Source organism: Lissotriton helveticus, chromosome 3_1, assembly GCF_964261635.1.
Source record: "Lissotriton helveticus chromosome 3_1, aLisHel1.1, whole genome shotgun sequence".
Taxonomy (NCBI): domain Eukaryota; kingdom Metazoa; phylum Chordata; class Amphibia; order Caudata; family Salamandridae; genus Lissotriton; species Lissotriton helveticus.
Genome location: NC_136061.1, coordinates 671,226,660 through 671,248,661, shown reverse-complemented (window position 1 = coordinate 671,248,661; position 22,002 = coordinate 671,226,660). Strand labels below are relative to the sequence as shown.

Sequence of the window (22,002 nt, the reverse complement as noted above, 5' to 3'; positions counted from 1 at the left end):
CAGAAATCTATGAGACAGACTGGTCTGCAGGTAAGGCCCCAACAAACTTGTCCTCTAACAATACTATTTGTATAAAATGTTACTCCCTCTCCTGGCCATAAAATGAAGTGCACAGTCCCTATTAAACACAGTTTATACAGCTTACACCAGATTACTGCTGTCTCAGGGGGTGGAGGAGGGGCTGGTTTCACTGACTTGTTAACACAAAATGGTCGCTGGGGGTGCACTGCTTAACATACAGGTCTTAGCACAGAGCAAAGGAGTCATTTAGATGGGAAAACTGATAGTCATGGGGAATGAGATTGAAAAACTACAGAGTTTGGACTGCAAATCCCACAATTCAACAGGTTAAATGTAAGCAGTCACAGGCAGGAAAAAACACAAGTTTAAACACTAAAACATGGGATCAATTATGCAATCACTGACCGGTTAAAACTACAATCTTAAACATGTAACAACCACAGGCAAAACAGTTAAAGAAATTTAAAAAGAAAAATATAAGATGATAAAGAGACAGCACTAGTCTGCCTCCTTACCACTTCCTGGACTCTGCTCACTGCAATCTGGGGCACAGGTAGGCTGCAACTCACAAGATGTAATCTTCCCAAAATGTACAATGAACTGCGTAGACTATCTCTCTACTTAAGGTAGATAGTGCAGTTGCCAATTTTATCCTGCCACATACTGTAAACCTTGCATTGTTCTCCATGTCCAGACACTGAACGCAAGGTACTGTACAACCTACCCCGTGTACACGAATTGTACACAGGGGCATCAGCTTCATGTTCTAACTATGACCTGTGCACATACGTCTGTGTGCAGTCTGAACCATATGCACAAATTGTTCATTGCCTAGACTACACAACACAAACCTGTGCAGACTACTCAATCTAAACAAGTACGTTGCATGTTCAATGTCCTGTGCAAGAATTGCATGGATACTGTGTACTTGCACATGCATGAAATGCACTCTACAACCGTAGGGCACTACTAATCAGTTTATATAAGCTGTGCACACCCAGTAGAAACTCTGCCCCAGAATCTTCTTTTTGTGCTGTCTTTGCACAAGCACTTCATTTATGCCGACCAATCACATACCCAGTGCACCCACTGTCTGTACATGCAGTTAGAAGCTATGTGCAAATCCCTCTTCATTGTTTAACGTGCCATGAGGGCATTCATCTTGCCAATTCTCATTGATGCACCACTGCATCCTGCCATTTCAGCGTAATTTAGAATCCACTGTAGAGTGTACTAACTTACAGCCACTGTGTACACTTTGCAATTTTCAGACCATATGCATTTCATCAGCACTGGCACACTGCCCGTTCTGTATATGCTGGAATTGTGTTTACCTTGATCACGTAGTACACAGTGTATATTCAGTGCATCCACCTTGCAGAAACTTCCTCCTGCATATGGATTCAACTGAGTGTGCGCATGGGCATTTACATTTCATGTATTACCATTCGAAGATGCAGATTACACAAACTGCACGCACATTTGCTCTTCATACACTCACCTTGTTTAAAATGTACCGGTATTTATAGAGCGCACAGCTACTTCCCTGAGGTAGTGTCCCGGCGCTGTCCGTATACCGCTTAGGAACCCTTCCTGGTTTTCCCTGTTAGTGGCCACTCCCAGGGTGAAACCAGGCATCCCAGCCCTTTTGGGGCCGTTGTGGAGATTAAGCAAGCTATTGCCCAGAGTCGCAGAGTGGGACCCATGATTAGAATAGGCACCGGGGCGAGAATTGTCAGGTCCGAGGAAATTGAGCCCAAGACCCGCCAAGGCGGGTATTGAACCCTGGTCCCAGGCCAGACCTCTGCATCAGGGTCTGCCACTCTAACCATTTGAGCCACACTTCTCCAGCACTAGAGATTGCAGAGCCAGCAAATTAAAAGGGAGAGCAAAGCCAACGGTCTCGCTGGCTCTTAGAGTCTTCTGGGAAACTGGCCTTCACATTTTTTCACGTATATCGTGCAACAAACAACATATTATGTTTGTTCAAAATTAAAAAATGTAAACATGAACTTAAACATATTCATACCGCTCCACCTACCTAGCGACAATGCTATTAGCAAATTAAATGGCACGTCAGTTGGCTTACATGGAGAAACAGTCTAGTGTATTTTAATGAGACAAGAGAGGTGTTTGTAGGGAACATTCTTTAAAGTGCTCACGAATGCAATAATGACGACAAAGGGACCATGGTGAAATACAATATTTGCCTAGGATCACCCAAATTGGTCAAGCGGTGATACAACCCAGGCCTTGTGGTCTTGCATTGTCATTCAGCCACTATATGGGTATCTGTCTTTCTCCTTATTTACATAAAAAGGTAATGTTTTGTCTTTAACTATTGGCACAGGTTAGAGGGTGGGTGGCTGGCAAAAGTCACATGAAAGCATGGTTCGTTTTGGACGGAGGGGGGTGTTTTTAAGAGGACCTTGAGCTGAGCCTAAGCCAGGCATATGGTTCAAGCTGGACTCGAGCTTATAGTGGCTCGCCTACCTCTAGCCGGCACAATTTGAACTGTATGCACACCGCCTTGTGAGCCCAACACTAATCTTTCACATTTTAAAACCTTTCAGCCAAAACCTTCATCACGGCCCCAAAAGTTTGTATACAACACTATTATCCTCGAACAACCACACTGCATCTGCTTTTCCAATATGCAGCAGGTATCAACATGGTCCCTGAGAATATACTTTTGCCTCCACTCCACTCTACTCACTCTACGCCACTCCTCTCTTCACCACTTTTCTTCAATCTGTGCCACTCTGTGCCACTCAACTCACTTTAGCCATGCCGAACAGCTGCCATGCTGGTGGATACCATGCCTAAAACACATTGGCAAACTAATGGCTAACGTTTCTCTTGCTCATGCTACACAGTATCTTGCAAATTCTGAAGAGCATTGCCAAAGGCACTGGAGAGCATACCAAGTGCGCATGACGGTTTGGCCAGTCAAACCATCATGTGCACTTAGAGGAGTGCAAACCACTCCTCCCCTGCTCTGACACCACAGATCCCAGCCCCACCCCAATTCCTCCCCTCCCCCCCAAAAAAAATGAAAACGTCCTGTTATTATCATTTTATTTTTATTTTTTGCACTGCTGAAATAGCAGTGGAGCGACGCTCCTCCGCCTTAGCAGAAGAGCCTCCACTGTTGTGTATGAATACCGACACTGTCCACCGACCGGTGTCCCGTGGTTCTTGCAGCCTTCGTAGCTACAAAGTGCTCAGTGGAATGTGTCACACCTTTAGCCGGCAGCCACAAACCTTCTTTCCAACAGGTCCGATTGACACCTTCCTGGCCAAGACAAGTACTGGAATGAGTGCTCTTAATTCGAGTTTTTTGTGAAACTTGAGGTATTGCTGTTCATATTTTCAGTCTCCGTGGGCTGCCTCCTTTCTTCCAGGGGTGTTTTAAGCTCAGTCATTTTGTGACTAATGCCCTTCCTCTTAATACTAGTAGAGACTCATATTTTGTACATCTATTGTAAGAAGACGATATCTGTGTAATAGAAAAATGGACAGGAAACCTTTTGCTGTGGATTCAGCAAAATCAAGGTTGTGTACAGTGCAAAATCCACCAATTCCTCTTTAAAAGAAAAATGTAACACAGGTCCTGTGCTAGACCTGCTAATTAATGCATAGGAGAGTGCAAAGATCTAGATGCTGATGTCTGCTAGAGTTATTCTTGCTCTAGAAAATGGACGTTTTCTGTAACTGACATGGTCACCACTGTCACAGGAATTACCCTTCTTTATCAAAGCAACATTACCAAACCAAGATGTTGCCATTTGCAAAAATTGCTTTTTTTTTTTACATAGTATTCCATACAGCTTGCTTTGCTGTTCTAATCACTGTTAATAGGCTGTATTATTTCCCAGTTAAATGGTACTTAATCTAGTGGCATCAGAAGAATAAAAGACTCAGTTGACCTTGCCAGTATTCAAACTTGTGATCTACAAGTTACACACAATGTCTATCTCGCTGAGCCAACCTATCAGCTTACAGTCTGTACACCAAGTGCACCTTGGAAGTAGCGCTTCATCCCAGGAGCAGACGGTAGCCATATACTCATCCTTATCTGCCTGCTTGGTATCGAGGCTCCCAGCATGCATTAATTTAATTCATGGCATTTGTAAAGCACACAGCTACCTCCGTGGAGTTGTCCCAGTACTAGGAGTGCACGTACACCACAAATGAGACATTTTAAGTTCTAACATACTGTCACAATCACAAATGAGAATTCCCACGTTTATTATGAATCCAGAGGTGCCACAGTTGTAAGGGCTGTCATTGAGAAGAAACCTTCTAAAAGAGGCTGTTGATCCACCAGAAATTCTAACACAAGGCTGCATATTGGTATTGCCATTTCCAAAGTCCAATTGATTGATCTGCTGAACCCTAATAGTTACAATTGGCAATTTAGTATGGGCACATCTCTGGGATTGCTCTGCTGGTTACTATATTTTGCCTGTCCCCGAGCCAGTTTAGAGCTCATGTTCATAAAAAAAAAGTGATTTTGGGTGTTGTGGCTATTCTATATTGTGAGAATGTCTCCGGTTTTATTGGGAGTGTTGTTAATCTGTATGCGAGAGGGATCATAGTGCAGTTTAAGGAAGTGACTGCTCCAAGAATGTCAGGAGAGTTAAAGGGCACAGTCTCAGTGAGACCATCTAACCTGAACAAAATATGAGTAGGCCTCAGCCCTATGTATGTTTAATGAACTTATGGTGAAAAAACATGTTTTGATCAATCCCCAATAATGCATTCAAAGTGGCAAAGTAACAGCAAAATAGTTTTGTTATTGGAATGATCTGGGTCCGTGATGTAAGATTTGAGTGTAAATGTTAGTCACGAGGATGCAGTTTGTGAGTTGCCCTCGCAGCCTCATGACAGAGCATGGTGTAAGGATGCATAGCTCCTGGCATGCAACACCAGAGGAGGCCCATCATCATGAGGGCGAAGAGTTGTCACCAGGCAGCCAAACCACTCTGTCCAGTGCCATGTAGGAGGGCTTTCTGTGGCTGCCAGAAAGATAGCCTGCTAGTGATTAGCCAGTGATCCATGAAAACCAAAATGGGCTGGCCAACGAACAACTAAACCTAACAACCCAACAGGAGATAAACAGCTCGGAAACAGCCTCCTTACACCAGTCTGAAACAACAGTGAAGATATTTTTTAAAAGTGCACTCCCAGGCTCTCATAAAGATTTGCCTGGAGCATAAACTGTTGATAGGTTTGGAAAAGCCCTTTTAGCTTTCGCGTGCACAGCACGTGCTCTGTGCTTGCGGACTCTCTTGTAAATAAAAAAGAATTCTTAAAAGGGGCTTACAGCTCGGCCATTACTTACCATTTGTTGGCTTGCTTACCACTCTCTTTTCTTTGCTTTCTGTTGGTTATTGCGTGTGATTTCCTGTCTCTTCATCTTGCCTCGTATATTTTTTGGTTTTCTGTGGAACATGGATCATGTACCTCCCCCTTGAAGTCTTCATCCTCTACTTTCTTTGCTGATATTCTTTTTTTTTTTTACATTCATTCTTAGATAGTGAATGTATTTGCAGTTCCTCTTCTCCTCCCCTATCTCATTTCTCTTGCTCTTGTTCTTTTTCACCCACATCCCGCTCTCTGTTCTTTTCCAGCCTCCTCCCTGCGTTCTGTTGTAGCAACCCGCCCTCAATTCTTTTTTACTTATCCCCAGCCTCCTCCCACTCTCCATTGAGTTTCATCCTCCTCCTGCCCTCTGTGTCCCGCTCTGTTGTAGTTTATACTTCCCCCTGCTTTCCATTGTGTCCAACCCACCTCCATCTTCCTTCCCGTTTCCTGCTCTCTGTTGTTTTTTCATCCTCCCCCTTCATTTTCCACTCCCCTTCTCCCGCCATCCGTTTCTCATTACCCCTTCCTACCCCCTATAGTAGCTTGACCCCTACCCAAACCCCACGCTGTTTAGAGACATATAGCACAGCAGCCTGCGCTGTTGTGCAACATGTAAACAAACATTGACAAAGTCAGTCAATCTCGCATATGCAAAACCTATTGGCTTTGCTAATGATCATTACATTTGTCAATAGTTTCCCTCATCATCCTTTGAATGAGATGTGCCATTCATAGGAGGATTCTCAGTACTCCTATACTGGCGAGGCAGCCATGGTGGTCAGCATTGCACAAGTCCTAAAAAAAGAAGTGAGGGATGCTGACGTCACAACAGGAAGTGATGTCATGAAAGGTGGCTTGCACCATCAGACTCATTGCCTTCTCTCGCTCACCCCTTTGATGCGATTGCATCAGAAAAGACAGCGCGTTAGCAGCGTGCTGAATGAGCTCCGATCTCGCCCCAGAGAGGCCAAAGAGTGAATGTGTGGCTCAATTTGCTCCAGTTACCGAGCTCCCGGTAAAATAAGTGGGGGGACGCCGTCCACCCGCGTGGTACCCGACTCGAGCTCTGGTGGTCAGGTCTTGCATACATGCCAGCATGTCCGTTCTTGGAACTGCGCCCATCAAGTCACTGATTGATGGGCACAGGTAAGCAGCAGGATTCTGTGTCTGAATCAGTAGATAGTAACACGGTACGCAGAAGTTGTAGAGTGCGGGACCCATATCTACTTAAAGAAGCTAGGGGAACCTAATTTGGAACAGGACTTTACTTCAAATGGAAGCCCTTTTACATCTGGTGTTGGGATTATCCGCTTTTGAAAGTTATTAGAGCATAGTTTATCTAATTTACTTTGCTCAACGTAGCTCATGCACAAACAACAGGGGTATCCCAAATAACCCTCTAATAACTGGGTAAAGAATGTATTGTTATACAAACAAAAAATGGTATCAAAGGAAATGATTGATGCAGGATACTTTAAATGAGTCGAGTACATTTAATTACTCTCTCAGACATGACCATAATTCATCATGAATGTATCTCAATCTTATATACACAAAGGCTGTAGCGCCTGTCAGCAGTGGAAAACAGAACACAAAGTACAATTATTTATACATTCAAAAAACACATACACAATATAGCACATAACAAAAACCCTATAATTTCTAAGAGAACCACTCTGAGGAAATCTGACCAGTGCGACACTATATGGCTGTTTACTAAATAGGCCTCGCTCTAATGTAGCACACAGCAATTCAACACATTTATAATTTTTTGCAGATTCCTCCAACTGAGTGTCGACGTGACCACGTTTCAGCCTTATCTTCTTTGGCCTCTTCAGGACATGGTTACACACATTAATTGAATGGTCAGACCAAGGACAAGATCTCTTCCACGTGCTAGGAATCCACTAATATTCATAACAGGGAACTCCCTGTATCTTTAGAGCCCTTCCAGATTAATCAAAGGGGCCTTTCCCCATTCGCACCATCAATGGCGGCGTTACCAGAGCAAAGGAATGCAAACTTGGTATCGGCAGTAAAAGCGGCCGGGATTCACCACACGCCGTCTCACAGTAGACGCGAATGTCAGCTGCTGCAACGTAGCTCATGCAGTACTTAGGAACACATGATTCAGAGTTTTATTTTCAGATTTGATTGCCTACTGAAAGTGACCTGGTCTTTTCTGTAATTTTTTTTTCCAACAAATTTTATTATATCAGAAGTCATAGACAGTGCAATGCTCCTTGACCCAGGAAACATCGGCCACATAAAACATAGCAAATCATCTTCTTTGACAGTTAGTTTATACATTATCAGCAAAATGCAAAATACAATAAAACAAAAACCCCTTGAACCCCTCCCTCATTGCACTACCACACAGCTGCGTTTCGGCTGCCACCACATCACCCATCTCAAGGAGTCAAGTCCTTTACCACATATCCAGTCGCTTACCCTAGGGGCCCACATAACAAGGTAGACCTAAATGCGTCCACCGGGGGCACTGGGTCCAATTCCAACTCTAGATAATCTGCCCACCGTTTCCAAATTTTGGGGTGCCTTTGTGGGCCACTTATAGCCTTAAAGATCGGGATCTCCTACCCCATACTAAAATCCAAGCCGAGAGAGAGGGAGGGGCCGTCGCCTTCCACAACCTAGCTATATCTCGCTTGGCTAAGGTCAGCCCCAACAGTACAAGATGCCTCTTATATATATTACCTCCATAAAATGCAAAATTGTCAATATCGGTGAAGATGGAAGCTCCCACCCCACCTCCTTTATACAGGCCAACACCCCTCTCCATAATTTCGTGAGCACTATACAATGCCAAACAGTATGAATTAGGGACCCCCCCCCCTCTCGTCTACAACGCAGGCACAGCAGGGATGCTACCAGGTCCTCCAGCCACAGCCTGACGCTAGTGTAGTAAACCCAGTGGAGGTATTTAAATTGAATGAGGTGCAGCCTCATCGATATCGCTGCTCCTCTAGGTGAGTCCAGGGCCTCCATTCAGTCATCTCCATCCAATTGGCCACATCCCCAACCCAAGCTTCTCTAAGTTTATCCAGCGTAGTGGGACTATGGGTCACCAAAGAGTGGTAAATCTTCGATATCTTATGGTCTTGCAGATCTCCCATGAAGACCTTAGCCTCAATCGGACTGAATTCAGGGAGAGCCTCAATTTCCGAAATATTCGGATAGATGGCATGCCGAAATTGGAGATATTTATAGAACTGAGTTCTTGGCATATGGATGGTACTCTTGCTGGAGGACTTGAAAAGACTCCAGCACTGAGCCTCGCATTACAGCCCATAACGTGGAAATCCCTATATTGTCCCACCCTTGAAACCCAGCTAGGGCCGCCAACTGCGGCAATTGGCCACTGTGCCACAGCAGGATCTCCCCAGTGAACTTGTTCCACCATCCCATCTTGTGGAGGGACTGTTTCCACACCCGAAACACCACCTGAGTGGCCGGAGGCAACTACTTACGCAACGGTCCCGAGTACAGAATGGTATGTAGGGTGGACTCCCCATACACCTCCGCTCCACTGCATAAGCGGGGTCTCCTCGGTCGCCATACCACCCTTCATTGAGCACCAGGAGGTGCAAGGCCATATAGTACGATTGTACATCTGACGTGGCCAGCCCCCCACAATACGTCATTTGAAAGGAAGTCCGCAGCGCCACCCTGGAAGCTCCCCCAGCCCATAAGAATTGTCACTGTGCTGCATTTACTGGTGAAACCATGAAGGGGGCACCGGGTATGGATGGTTCTGCAGTTGATATAGCAGGTTCTGCAAGGACACAATTTTAAAAATTGCCGATCTGCCATATAGAGAAAGGGGCATGCGTGACCAAGTTATCATTTCCTTCCTCACGGTGCACAAATTGGTATTATACTCCTGTCCTACGCTACTCCCAAATACTTCACCCCCTCTGATGATACCCGTACTGAAGTGGCCCAGGACTCCAGCTCCACAGTTTCACCCAGTACCCACAATGTGAATTTACTCGGGTTCATATATAGCCCTGATGATTCACCAAAGATTTGCATGATACGGAGAAGCCTAGGCCCTGTCCTATTTATGTCAGTTAAGAAAAAAAGGATATATTTCGCATTTAGGGCAATGCGGTCCGAAAGCCCATGAACCCACTCAAACCCAACCACCTACGCGTCCATTCGTACCCACGCTGCCAAAGGCTCCATTGCTAGAGCAAAGAGATATGGCGACAGAGAACACCCCTAGCGTGTGCCCCTGCCTATGGAGAATGTATTATTATTTATTGCATTTGTTATTTTATGCATGTAGAGGAAATGGATTCTGCTATCCGCACCGATGCCGTGAGATCCGTATACAGCAGTTTTAGATTAGGCAAGAATCGCGGGCCAATATTAAGACAGTCAAGAAGCGCGAACAAATATACCCAACTGAGGGAATCAAATGCCCTGTTCATGTCCGCCAGCAAAAGGGCGACCGAAACTCCCCTTTCCTGGATGGCCGCTATTGAATTATGTGCCAGCCGGATATTATGACGCGTGGCCCGCTGAGGCATAAATCCCGCCTGATCCGGATGAATCAAGGTAGTTATATGGGATTGGACGCGATTGGCCAACAATTTGGCCAGAAGTTTGGCCTCAACATTTAGTAATGAGATGGGGCGATATGAGGCGTGTTGGCCGGCCTGGCTTATTGAACACGACCACTTCCGCATGTCTCCAGTTTTGCGGCAGACAGCCCCGGTCTCTGGCTTCCTCAGTGACTTGTAGATAGTGCCATCCTAACCTGGAGAAGTATTTCTTAAAAAATTTGCAAGGAAACCCATTCGGACCTGGCGCCTTTCCCAAGTTCATTTCTCCCAGCGCAGAGCAGATCTCCTCCAACATGAATGGGAGTTCCAGGTCTGCCTATGCGTCATCAGAGAGGGTGCGAGGCGGGAGGTCGGCTATAAATCGATGAATGACCTCGTCCCGTAGCAGTTCTCTACAGGTATAAAGGTCCGCAAAGTACTCCGCAAAGCTCTCTGCTATGAGGGAGGGGTCACACAGGACCCGTCCATCTGAGCCTGGTACACTTGGGAGAACCTGGGGCTGGAGAGCCCTTTGGTCTAGTCTATGCAGTAATTTACTGGACTTGTCGCCCCACTGATAGATTCTACTGCGGGACGCTAGCCACGCAAAACTGGCCTCATCCACCAGGGTATCTGCATAGGTTTGTTGCTCCAATGCCAGCTGTCGGTGCACTAGGTTCCCTCCCTCCCCCCTACTATGCTGCTTCAGTTCCAGCAACTGAGCTTCTGACTGTAGAAGAGCTTCCCGTCGAGTGCGACGTGCCGCTGTGCAAAAGGAAATATCCACCCCCGCAAAGTGGGTTTCATGGACTCCCACAACGTCGCAGCCTCAGCCACCGTCCCCACATTCGTACCCAGATAATGTTTCATTGCCTGCCCCATGTGCTCCCGATACGTCTCGTCATGAAGATGCCACGGGGAAAGACGCCAACAAAAGGGCGGCCTCTCGGGACCCAACTGCACCGTTAAAGCCACTGGAAGTCTTTTCTGTATTTTTTTATTAATTTATATTCTTTTATGGGCTGCTACACATTATGAAAGCGGGTAGTGCGGGAGTGTAGGGACGGGAGAGCGGAGAATGAGTTGATTAACCAGTCATACCCACTCTTGAACAAGCCTATCTTAAAGTTCTTAACAGTGGTACAATCAGAAGTTCACGAGTAAGGGTTGTCTGAGGCAGTCTTGAGTCAAATTCAGGATTCTTTCTCAGACCCTCCAAATGCTAAGAGATCAAGGGCTAGATGTAGGTAAAGCATATTTACCGACCCTTAAATACCGAATTTTACCGATTCGGTATTTAAGAGTCGGTAAATATGAAGGGGGGAGATGTAGGAAAATCCAGATGTTTATTTACCGAATCGGTAAAAATCGGTATTTACCGATTCGGTAAATACCGACCGGTAATGCCCATTCATTCCTATGGGCTTTGAAGCCCATAGGAATGAATGGGCATTACCGATTCGGTAATTTACCGAATCGGTAAATTTACCGATCGGTAAATTTACCGATTCTGTAATATTTTGCCCCCTACATCTCAAATTCCTTTTACCGGTCGGTAACGGCCGAATTCGGCCGTTACCGACCGGTAAAAGCCTACCTACATCTGGCCAAGAGAGGAAATTAGTTACCATAATATAGTTTGTGATTGGGAATCAGGCTTTTTGGTTACCTCCCTGTCGCATTTTGGGACGGCCCATCTGGACTAGCCCACGCCTTCTTTGTTTCCCGTGATGTAGGAGGGTGTGTTGGTAGCTTGTTTTCTGATTGGATTTTGTGTTTTTTTGTTACCGCCCTGTATTTGTTTTGTACGGCCCACCCGGACTGGTTCTTACATTGGTGGTCACACACACACAGAAGGGCCGGATGTGTGCTTGTTGTCTAGGGTCTGTAAATGTTTGATCTCCGTCTTTGTTTCTTTGTACAAGTTTTTTGGTTTTTATTTTATTTTCTGTGAGTCTTGCGTGAGTACAAAATAGATGGGGTTTGGCTGTTGGGCTTTTAGCGGCCACTGGTGACGCTTCCCATGGTGTCACGGCCTTTTTTATGTGTCGCCTAGCATTGCAGTGCGCATGCTTTGCTCGCTCTGGTGTTAGCCACGCAAATAAATTACATATGTCACCCTGACCCCTACTAACATATGAAAATTTGATGCAAATGTTCAGAGTCATGTTAGAAACCTCCTTTTATCTGGGGTCAAACTTTACCTTGATTAACTCCTAATGTTCTTTGGCAGGACTGCCCGTCTCCACACGCTGCATGTAAAAATATGTTCTTTACATCTGTTGCGCCCACCAATTTGTGCTGCAACAGAGCGCTTATTGCAAGGTTGAGATCTAAGCGCTATGCCCGACAGGAGAGGAAGGTTCGAGATGGTTTATGAGAGGAAGACGTGGACCCTAAACTACCTAATGCTGCAGTTTTAGCTCGAGGGACACTGATTGATTTAAAGGCTATTTATAGTATAGAATCATTCAGGGGACTATGCCACATACGCACACACACACAAACAAACAGATACGTACACACACAAATACACTTGCACACATACATAAACACACGCATGCACACACATACAAACAATTCCTTTTGTTGCTCAACTCGCTGAGATACATCCATGGCTTAGGTACTAGAGGGGTACAAAGAACACAAGTTTCTCCATCACTCCCACCAAAGCCCAGTGGAAGGGGTGTTTGCTTGCAACTTATACGGTTTGACCCATGTGCACGCAACAGAGCGCTCATTGTAAGGTTGAGATCTAAGCGCTATGCCAGATAGGAGAGGAAGGTTGGAGATGTTTTACAAGAGCAAGGCGTGGACCTTAAACTACCTAATGCTGCAGGATAAGCTCGAGGGACACTGATTTATTTAAAGGCTATTTATAGCATTGAATCCTTCAGGGGACTACGTTTGCAAAAAATTAAGCTATAACTATTGTAAATAACAATGCCTTTTAATTATGTTCTAAAACAAAAAACATTACTAAAAGGCATTATCATTTACAATGTCAATAGATTAAAATTTCATAAATGCTAGACCTATTGAATTGCAAATGCTTGTTATTTTAACCCTTGCAGCGTTTCACTCTCCTATCTAAAGTAAACATCCCTTTGACTACACCATGGACTGTAAACCCCCTGTTCTGTACAGCATGCTAGCATGTTGTACCTAAGGTTACACTGTATACGTTATATAAACACATGCCGTTTATAAATCATGTAAAATCGGAATAGGTTATGTGGTCAGCTTCATGTCTCTCAAGGTTTGATTACAAACACTCTGTCTAAACTTTGAATGCATTTTTGTCTATTTGTGATTCAAGTACTATTTGGTAAAATCCAGCAAACAATGCATTTGACTTTGTAGTACACATCAAACTGTAGCATTACTGGTGCAACACTTGTTCTTGTCGCTTGATTGGGATCCCGAGTAGCCAATACATTTGTTTTCTCTCTATCTTCTATGAGATAAGGAGCTTGTTCTGGTCACTGAGAATATCCACTCTCCTCGCTGAGATTCAGTATGTGTGTGTTTTGCTCACTAAGATTGTCCTGTTTCACTTCACTGAGACACAAGTGTTATTTACTGCACTCTGATCCGTAGTATATGTTGTTTACCTAGATTGTACTTGCTGGGATATTGAGTGTTTTTATAGCCAAAGGTTTTTACTCTCGTGCTGGGATCCTGAGTTTGTGTTGGTTAGTGGAGCCCAGGCTGTCCTCTCTCAGATCTTGAGTGCGCATTAATCAGAGAATGTGTAATTTTGTCAGGTCTTGTTTGTGTGAATTGTACACTGAGATTTACATCTTTCCTTGCAGGACCGCTTGGGGCTCAAGGAGATGGACAAGTCTGGGCAGCTGGTGTTCCTGTCTTGCGACGGAGACCACCTCCAGTTCAAAGAGGAATGGTTCAACTCTAATATTCTGCCGTATTTGAAGTGATCTTGCTTTACATCTGGCGACTATGCTCTAACTCCATTGACCTCGATAAAAACTGCGATGACTCTGCTATGACACCAGTGTCAGTTGTACTGACCGCATCTCCATTAAGCAACGAGGTTACTAGATTCCCCTTTCTGCTGCGGAAGCTGTCTGTGCTGTGTACACTCCACGTGATGCCCTTTTGTCTGCAGGTGGTATTCCTTCAGATAGAGTATGAGACTGGCATCCATACTGCACCACTTATCCTCTTCGGCCTAATTATATCTTTGGTGTTTTCAACTTCTAATCTCATTACTGTATGCACAGTTCTACATTTGTGGGCATTTCATTTCATTCCCAGCCGTGGGCGATGTTGGTAGAGGAAGGCTCAATTTAAAATGCTGACAGTTGATGTGAAGACTTCACAACCACTGAGAGACAGGGCTGGTAAAAACCTTGACTATAATAGAAGTCGAAGCTGTGTCTCATTAAGGCAGCACAAGCAGCCTCAACCTTATGCAAATTTCCTATGTGTCCCACTAAGGTAACCTCAGATGTATTGCAAGTCCACAGTGTGACCTACTGAGAAAGTGAGGGCGCCATCAGCTGTCCTGTAAGTTTAAAGAAATGGCCCATTGCGACAGCTGAAGCAGTGTAAGATTTATTGCAAGTCCAAGATGTGACCTGTTCAGACAGCAGAGACTACTGCATTTACACTGACTGGACCCGATATGGTGCACTGTAACTCCTGGAGCAGCCTCTGTTGTAGTGAGGTTCTGCAATGGGATACAGAGAGGTAGCATTGGTCCAATTTTCCTTCATAGCTACTCTGTTTACATAGTTGTGGACGTGGCCAGTGATGGAGAAGAGCCTAGGTGGCAAAAACCATGCCCTGCAGTCTCTCAGGAGGTAGTGCAGTCTCTTGACAGGTGACAATGTTTCTGAGGAGACTGCGCATCTTGCTCGGAGGTAGCACAGTGTCTTACGAGTTAGGCACTTCTCAACAGGGAAGTAGCTGACACACATTTCTTCCAGAACGATCCATTAGAACTCTGCTAATCACAGTAAGGCTCTTTTGACTAACCACATAAAACATTCTCTCTAATTTGCACTGTAATTTTTTAGTGACAATAAAATATTAGGATGCCAAGGTTTAAAGTCATTTGTTTTATGTCACATTTCCTTTGATCAAAATGTTGGACACAATGCTACAGTAATTCTATTTTGTTCTCATGTATTAAAGTGATGCACTTTTCAGTGTGGTAGGAGTGATTCCCATTCACAGCAACAAGCATACATGCTTGCCCTTTTCTGGCACCTGTTCCCAAAAATATTGGCTCATCATTCCAGTAAAAATATATGTGTAACACTAGGGTTCAAAATCCACTGTGAAAATATTCATATAGAAGTTTTGATAGAGCAGGTATTCACTTACCTATGCCACAGCTTTGGAGGCTGCAACCTGTTTAGCTTTATGAAGCATACTCTTATCAAATTGTGCCTTATTCAGGTATAGTCATTAAAAGGTCTGGTCTGAGCATGGTTGTTATCTGCCTGACTTATGTTTGAAAGATCGGTACTTATTCTTCTGTATCATCACATGAAGCAACTGAAGCTGAAAACAAATCACAATTTGTATCAGTATAGCACCAGAACTCATCTGACACCTTTAGCTATATAAAATGGGAAGCACAGTCTAACTAAATGCATTGCTGCACAGACTTATAACAATGTGCTACTACCAAATTACTCATACCAACACCAGTACCCGACATGAAATGTCAGAGTTTTTCTATGAGAAAAAGGAATAATCACAAACTAACCGTGGAGCAGCAGAAGGTAAACACCACAGTCATCACCTTGAAGAACTTGGTGTTCTGTTATCCTGTTCTACATCATGGGCTAGGATGAGTAGATAATAGACGTTTTGGTATTTGAGTGCATTGGGCGTAGCGCAATTCTGATATACTACCTAGGCTATGGTTCGAAATTCTCTGTCCCATCAGTGGTTCCTCCACTGTCGCAGAGCTCCAGATTAAATTGACTACACTCTTGGTGTGAAGAGAAAATGCAGTGTACAACTTTGAATCTGAGTCTGGTTCATTTTCATCCAGTGTGGGGAAATCCTAAGTGCATCTAACCGCCACACTAACCATCGTGCTGCTTCAAAGAAATTTTTTCATCTTCCTTTAAGAACATCTCAAGAACTTCTGAGAAAATTTAAAAGAACCTCTTAAATGTGTATCTGAAAATGATCACCACATAAACAATGACACAGCTATCGTGCCAAGAACACAATAGCTCACATGAGCCTCAAAATAATAATGTGGAGTGTCTGGCTTATCTCAAGAAAAGAAAATGAAGAGCAGTGTGATAACAATCTCAATTCACTGAAATGATTGTTCTTAGAATCAATAGTCTTGAGGGCTAAAGGGGTAAAAAAACAAGTTATTACCTTGATCTGCAAAACTCTCGATGCCGGACTCTTCTCTCATGAATCGGATTTCAAACGTTGCAAGGTATAGCTCATATGAATATACCAAACCACATCACAAATGTATACACACACCAAACAAAAAGGCAAAAAAAAAATTCTAGCATAAGACCAACAGTTAAAGCTCAACTCTTGTTAAAAGGCAGGTCATTCTAATATGAATCCAGCACTTGTGAGCCACAACCCCAGTGATAATTATTTCAATAATCTGAAATTTTTATTGGAGTGGCATTTCCAGCTGGAACGATATGCAAGAAGAAATCATTGCACTTTAAGTCTGCATACATCTTCATGCGGAGGAAACCAGCCTCAAATGGAAGGCTCTGACCTTAGATCTCCCTTAGAGGACAAGCCCAGGCATAAGTCCTCTTGAAGGCCTGCAGACATCTAAAACTAATCGCCCACCGTCAACCACTAATGTCATTATAGCAGTACCTGCTTGCGGGAATGGATTTGCAATACTACATGTGAGAATATTCTACCCATATTGCCCGTGGAGTGTACCAGAGGAATATCCAGTTTATTATGGGGCATTGATCATATCCCCCCACCCCCTCCACTCACCTGAAAGTAGTCAAAAAAGAATGGTCCTGTTGAAGGTGGAAGCTAATCATTCCCACAGAAACGTGTGTTGACCAGATTGCTGGGAACCCCCTAAAGACAACACCAAAGCGGATTAAAATGTGATTTAATCAGTCCATCATTTCTGTCATCGGTGTATGCCAATGAATTATTGTGGGTCTCCCTCCATACCTTGTTGTGTGAGAGTGTGTTATGAGAGGTGAGTTTGTTTGCTGTGAGGTCAGTTGACTGGGGGTTTTGTGCTTGTACGATTAGGATTAACACGTGTGTCTTTTCATGCATTTTATTTGTAAATAATACTTGTATATGTTAATTGCATTTGATAATGAATACATTGTTTATCATGATTGTGTTTACACTTTTACTAAAAGATATGCTATAATTACTGAATTAAGAAAGAAAAAGATTAATAAAAATGAACATATTTTTGCGCATTTGAATATGGCAAGACTGATTTTTGTGGGATAGCCCGATTTGAGCCTTCTGTTGGCTACTAGATAAATAGATACAGGTCTGACAGAAGTATTGGTTCATGTAATTTTATTTTGGTTCTTCCTCCTGGCTCCTGGTCCTAAAAAGTATGTTGAGGCAGTACCTTTCTTTGAGAATTCATCAAAAGCTGAAAAGGTTTTATTTCATAGTAATTTTACTCCAAGAACAAAAATTCCTTCTGTGTATGTTTGATTTTTCATAGGTAGAGTTATTTTTTCTGTAATTTTAAAATCCGTTATGCCAAAGATCCCGTTCATGTTATACATCAATTTCATCTATTCCCATGCCACCACATGTTTTATGGCACTTGATGCTTTTTCAAGATTTTGCAATTCATTATTTCCCTTCTATTGTTCTTTATCTCAGTAGTCTTCATTTTTCCAAACTATGTGTTAATTTGTTTTGAGTACTGAAAAAACAAAGATTCCGGTCCTTATGCGTGAGAACATTTCTACCGTGTTCCTAGTGGGTCAATGCCATTTTGCAAGTGGGAAAGACTATACCCAACACTTGTCTCAAGGTATCTCGGTTGACACAGATGTGGCACAATTACATCTTAGCACAGGTTCAGCCATTAGAAAACCTGCTTGGCTCAATATTTTAATTCAAAATATTATGATCACTATATCTTTAGATGGTGGGCACTTGTTTGGTTTCCCTATGGCTGGAAGATTGGAAAGGATAAAAGTGTATGCTGATACTGATGAAGCAATAGTGACTTTGCAACAAAGAGGTTCTTAATGCAGGGGCGCATCATCAATGTCAAAAACTCAAAATGGGGAACAATATAAAACTGAGTAATTCTAACAAATGCAGTTGAGTTGTGCCCTCCCCCCCATCACCAAGTACATATTAGCAACTACAACCACAGAGGCAGCCCTTTCATGATAGAGACAAATGAATACACCTGAGCCCTAGAGGATGAAATACTGCATCAAACTGATTGTTCCACCGGCCATACTGCCCCAATCACCAGACGTCTGAGATAATTATACCACAACAGCGTGTGGACAACATCTCACACCAGGGGGTTCAGGGCATTATAAACCAAGATTACTGCATCAGATTACTCAGTAACGGACCCGAAAAGACACTAAAACTGGATAACAAATCATTATTGATTGAGTCTCCACTTCAAAAGGAAGATTCTAGAGGAAAGTAATCTAGGAGTGTACTTTATCTATTTTCTTATCCATTAGAACGATGGAACCAAAACACCAATACCGACCTAAAACCCATTGAAGAGGTGTGCAAAGATAACGTTCCGAATGACTGCACTGTCACTTCGTATTCCCTTGTTGGAGCAAAGCAATCACCTGGTGACATTAGACCTAAAGAATGCATACCTTCATACCTAAAAGCATTCAAAAGATCTTCTGATCTTCTGATTTGTGGTAGGTAGCAAATTTTATCAATTCAAATTTCTGTAACTGGTGTTCAAGTGATTACTGAAGTTTTTAACAAAGTATTTAGTGGTGGTGGCTGCATAAATAAGTTGAAAAGCCATCAAGCATATCCATATTTGGACAACGGTCCAGTGAAGGGGAATAATGTGTTTCACAAATGTCAGAGCCGTAGTAACATAGGCATCCAACTGTTCTAGTGACTGGACTTCACTTCAGCCAATAGAAGTCCTATGCAGTGCCAGCCTAACAGAAGACATTTAGGAGTGCAGACAAAGACACTGTGAAATAGTGGAAATTCTAACAAGAGAGATCTGGCATTTCAGGACGATGTCCTTTAACCCCTTCGACACTCATGACGAGCTCAGCTTGTCATGAGTTACGCCTGTCGTACGCTCATGACGAGCTGAGCTCGTCATGAACCGCGGGATTTTAAAAAAGTCAGCGCACAGCGGGAAAACGCGTAGCGCGCATGGGGTCAACAGACATCACAATTTCTTGACATTGAGAACTGGGGTGAAAACGTTTATCCGATACAATATGCACAGCTGCATATAAGACAAATTTAAGAGTGGTTTTCCAATCAGTGGAAACTGTGAATGGGGCTCTAGGAGATCAAGTGGATATAACTTAAAAGGTAGTGAAAGCTCAGCACAGTTGGTTATTATAAACGGGGACAGACACTCTGCAGATATAGACCGAACAATGATCATTAGGAGTCCCTTTCTCCGGGGTTGTGGGGCACACTTGGAGAACCTTCATGTATGTTGTCACTGAACTTCGAAAGAGGTTTACCAACAATTTTATGTGTTGGGGCTAAGGACTGTACTCCTTGCATTGAATTGGTAGTGTATGCAGCTACTGCAAATACATCCCCTAATGAGGCACTCCGGGCGTGATCAGTAACGTGATTCACAAAATCAATAGAGTTTCATTGTTTATTCAATATTGTTCATCATTGGTTTTTTAGGTCTCGCCTGTCGATGCGCATGCGCATCGAGCTTGCGAGCCTATTGCGGCCTAACCACGCTTTAACTAACAAGCAAGGAATCGTGGCGATTCCTTGCAGTGCCCGTGACTTTTAAGCTCAATGCGCATGTGCATTGAGCTTAAAAGCGCGTGCACAGCCGCCCGCATTCCTCCGACACCTTTGAAGTGAAGCTTAGCTTCACTTCAAAGGCCCGGCTTCTTCACACCCACATGCCGCTCTCGCTCTCCCCGCTCCGCCCCCTCCCCTGCCCGCCGTGTGACCTCGGCTTACACTCACCCCTCCTTTCTCCCCTTTAGGCTGCTTTCGGATGCTTTGTTCGCAGCTTGTTCTCGATCTTATTCGTTTTGCACTTTTCACGCATCCATTTGCAGTAGGAATTCAACACTGTATGTCAATCTCGTAAGTACTGCCCATTCTTCAAATACAGCTGCAAGCGCATTTGTCTTTTTGTTTTTGTTGCCATCATTTTTCATATGAGCTGATCTGGTGTAGCTAATTTTGTTTTCGTATCCCTCCTGCAAGCATGAAGGACATTGGGAACCACCTTAAAGTCTATCTGATTACATATCATGAAAATCTCCACTTAACAAATCTGTTCTTTCCTCGAGGACATTCTTCAGAAGAAAACCCTCCCGTTTTTAATTGTATTTTATTTCGGAGCAGGTGACAATTTTTTCAATGCTTTACTTTGTGAAACTTGAAAATGTTTGTTTAATGTTTTTTTGTAAACACATCAATGACTCCTCTTCGTCCATATCCCTGGCCCAGCTCACAAAGGTATACAACTTTACGGTTGAAGGCCGTCTGGGGGAGGGGGAAGACATGTTAACTATGCCCGTTCTTACCCGGCTCTCCCATCCCTTTCTATAGGGAATTTTGCCCTCTTTGAAGCGATCGTTTTTAAATTACTCAACGCCTCACAAAGGAAGCCGATTCTGGTAAGCCTACCCCCATTATTCCACACGTCCTTAGGCTAACTGCCGTTAGTTCACGAACCCTGATAGTTTTACTTGTACAGGTTCTCCATCCCTCGAGTCACTTTTTGCATGATACCTGTTCGAGAGCCTTGCTCCACCCAGGCTCCTCAACGGTAAACGCATCCCTGCTGCTATTCCCAATTTCACCCACACCATGGCACACTTTTAACCGTCGTTTAGCTCACCCCATGTCGCAAATTAATCGCCGCTTTGCATTTACGCCCTTTTAGCTTACACAATGTTGTGGTTATTTTTCTCACACAGTGTTGTAGGCTGTGTCTGCTTGAGTCACTCCGAGTAATCCATACATTGACCATGGTCCTCCAGTCGGTCTCTTGTTGACTATTTATCTTCAATATATTCAGCTAACGGCATTATTGGCCCCGCCTGATTCACGCTTCTCTATTGTCACCCCGACCCTGTTTCCACTCCGGCGTCACTTCGTGCCGTAGGCGGCTAGGTTAGACTCACCTCTTGCGTACCATTCCAACCTACCACCCAATGACTCTCTCATTCCGGACCATGCAGTCCATTCAGTTTTGTCACAAACTGCATGCCTTTTCACGGACAAATAAATGAATCAACACCCTGCTGAGCTACTCGCCCTTCTGTATTTTTATCTCATTTTTATCTCATTTTTATCTCCCTCTTCCCTTTTCCCTTTTCTCCCTTTGTTTTTTCCCCTAGGCAATTGAGGCTTGTATCTATTAGGCATTTAATACATGTCCTGATGAGCATCCCCAAAATGATGTAGTGGGATCGAACGCTGTTGACATTATTGCTCACCTTATACGTTTATGAATCGTGTGTCATTTGTTATGTAAAGGTGTATGTTCTCTGTTCCACCATTGAAACTGTGATAATAACAGTAAATTAAGCTTTTTGCCTAAAAAGCCCTTTGGGTTTAACGTCTACCTACTGTACGTCTCCTGAATGTTAAGTAAGGGTACAGGCTTGTGCCCCACCTTGTGAATTGCTGATGAAATCGTTGATATTCCCAAGAAGTAAATATTAGACCTCTGTCCGGCTGGACATGTCACACCAATATAGGAACTACTGTGTCTATATTTATTAAATTGTTTATTTTTCTTGTAAGGGACCACTGTTGTTTACAAAGAATTGACTCCCAAGGTCCCTCGCTAACTATATTGCATAGTCAATAGTCATAGTCAATGCTTGTTTTAAAC

General features: G+C 43.6%; 1 protein-coding gene across 1 annotated transcript in view; it reads left to right on the top strand.

The window, feature by feature from the left end:
- The window catches only part of PPT1 (palmitoyl-protein thioesterase 1), a 148,625-nt gene extending 131,239 nt beyond the window's left edge, over window positions 1-17,386 (top strand). The window contains exons 9-10 of the mRNA XM_078680800.1: window positions 13,775-14,202; window positions 14,285-17,386. Coding sequence (XP_078536926.1) covers window positions 13,775-13,897 — 123 coding nt within the window. The 3' untranslated portion in view covers window positions 13,898-14,202; window positions 14,285-17,386. The remainder of the gene's footprint in view (window positions 1-13,774; window positions 14,203-14,284) is intronic.
- The last annotated feature ends 4,616 nt before the right edge of the window (window positions 17,387-22,002 follow it).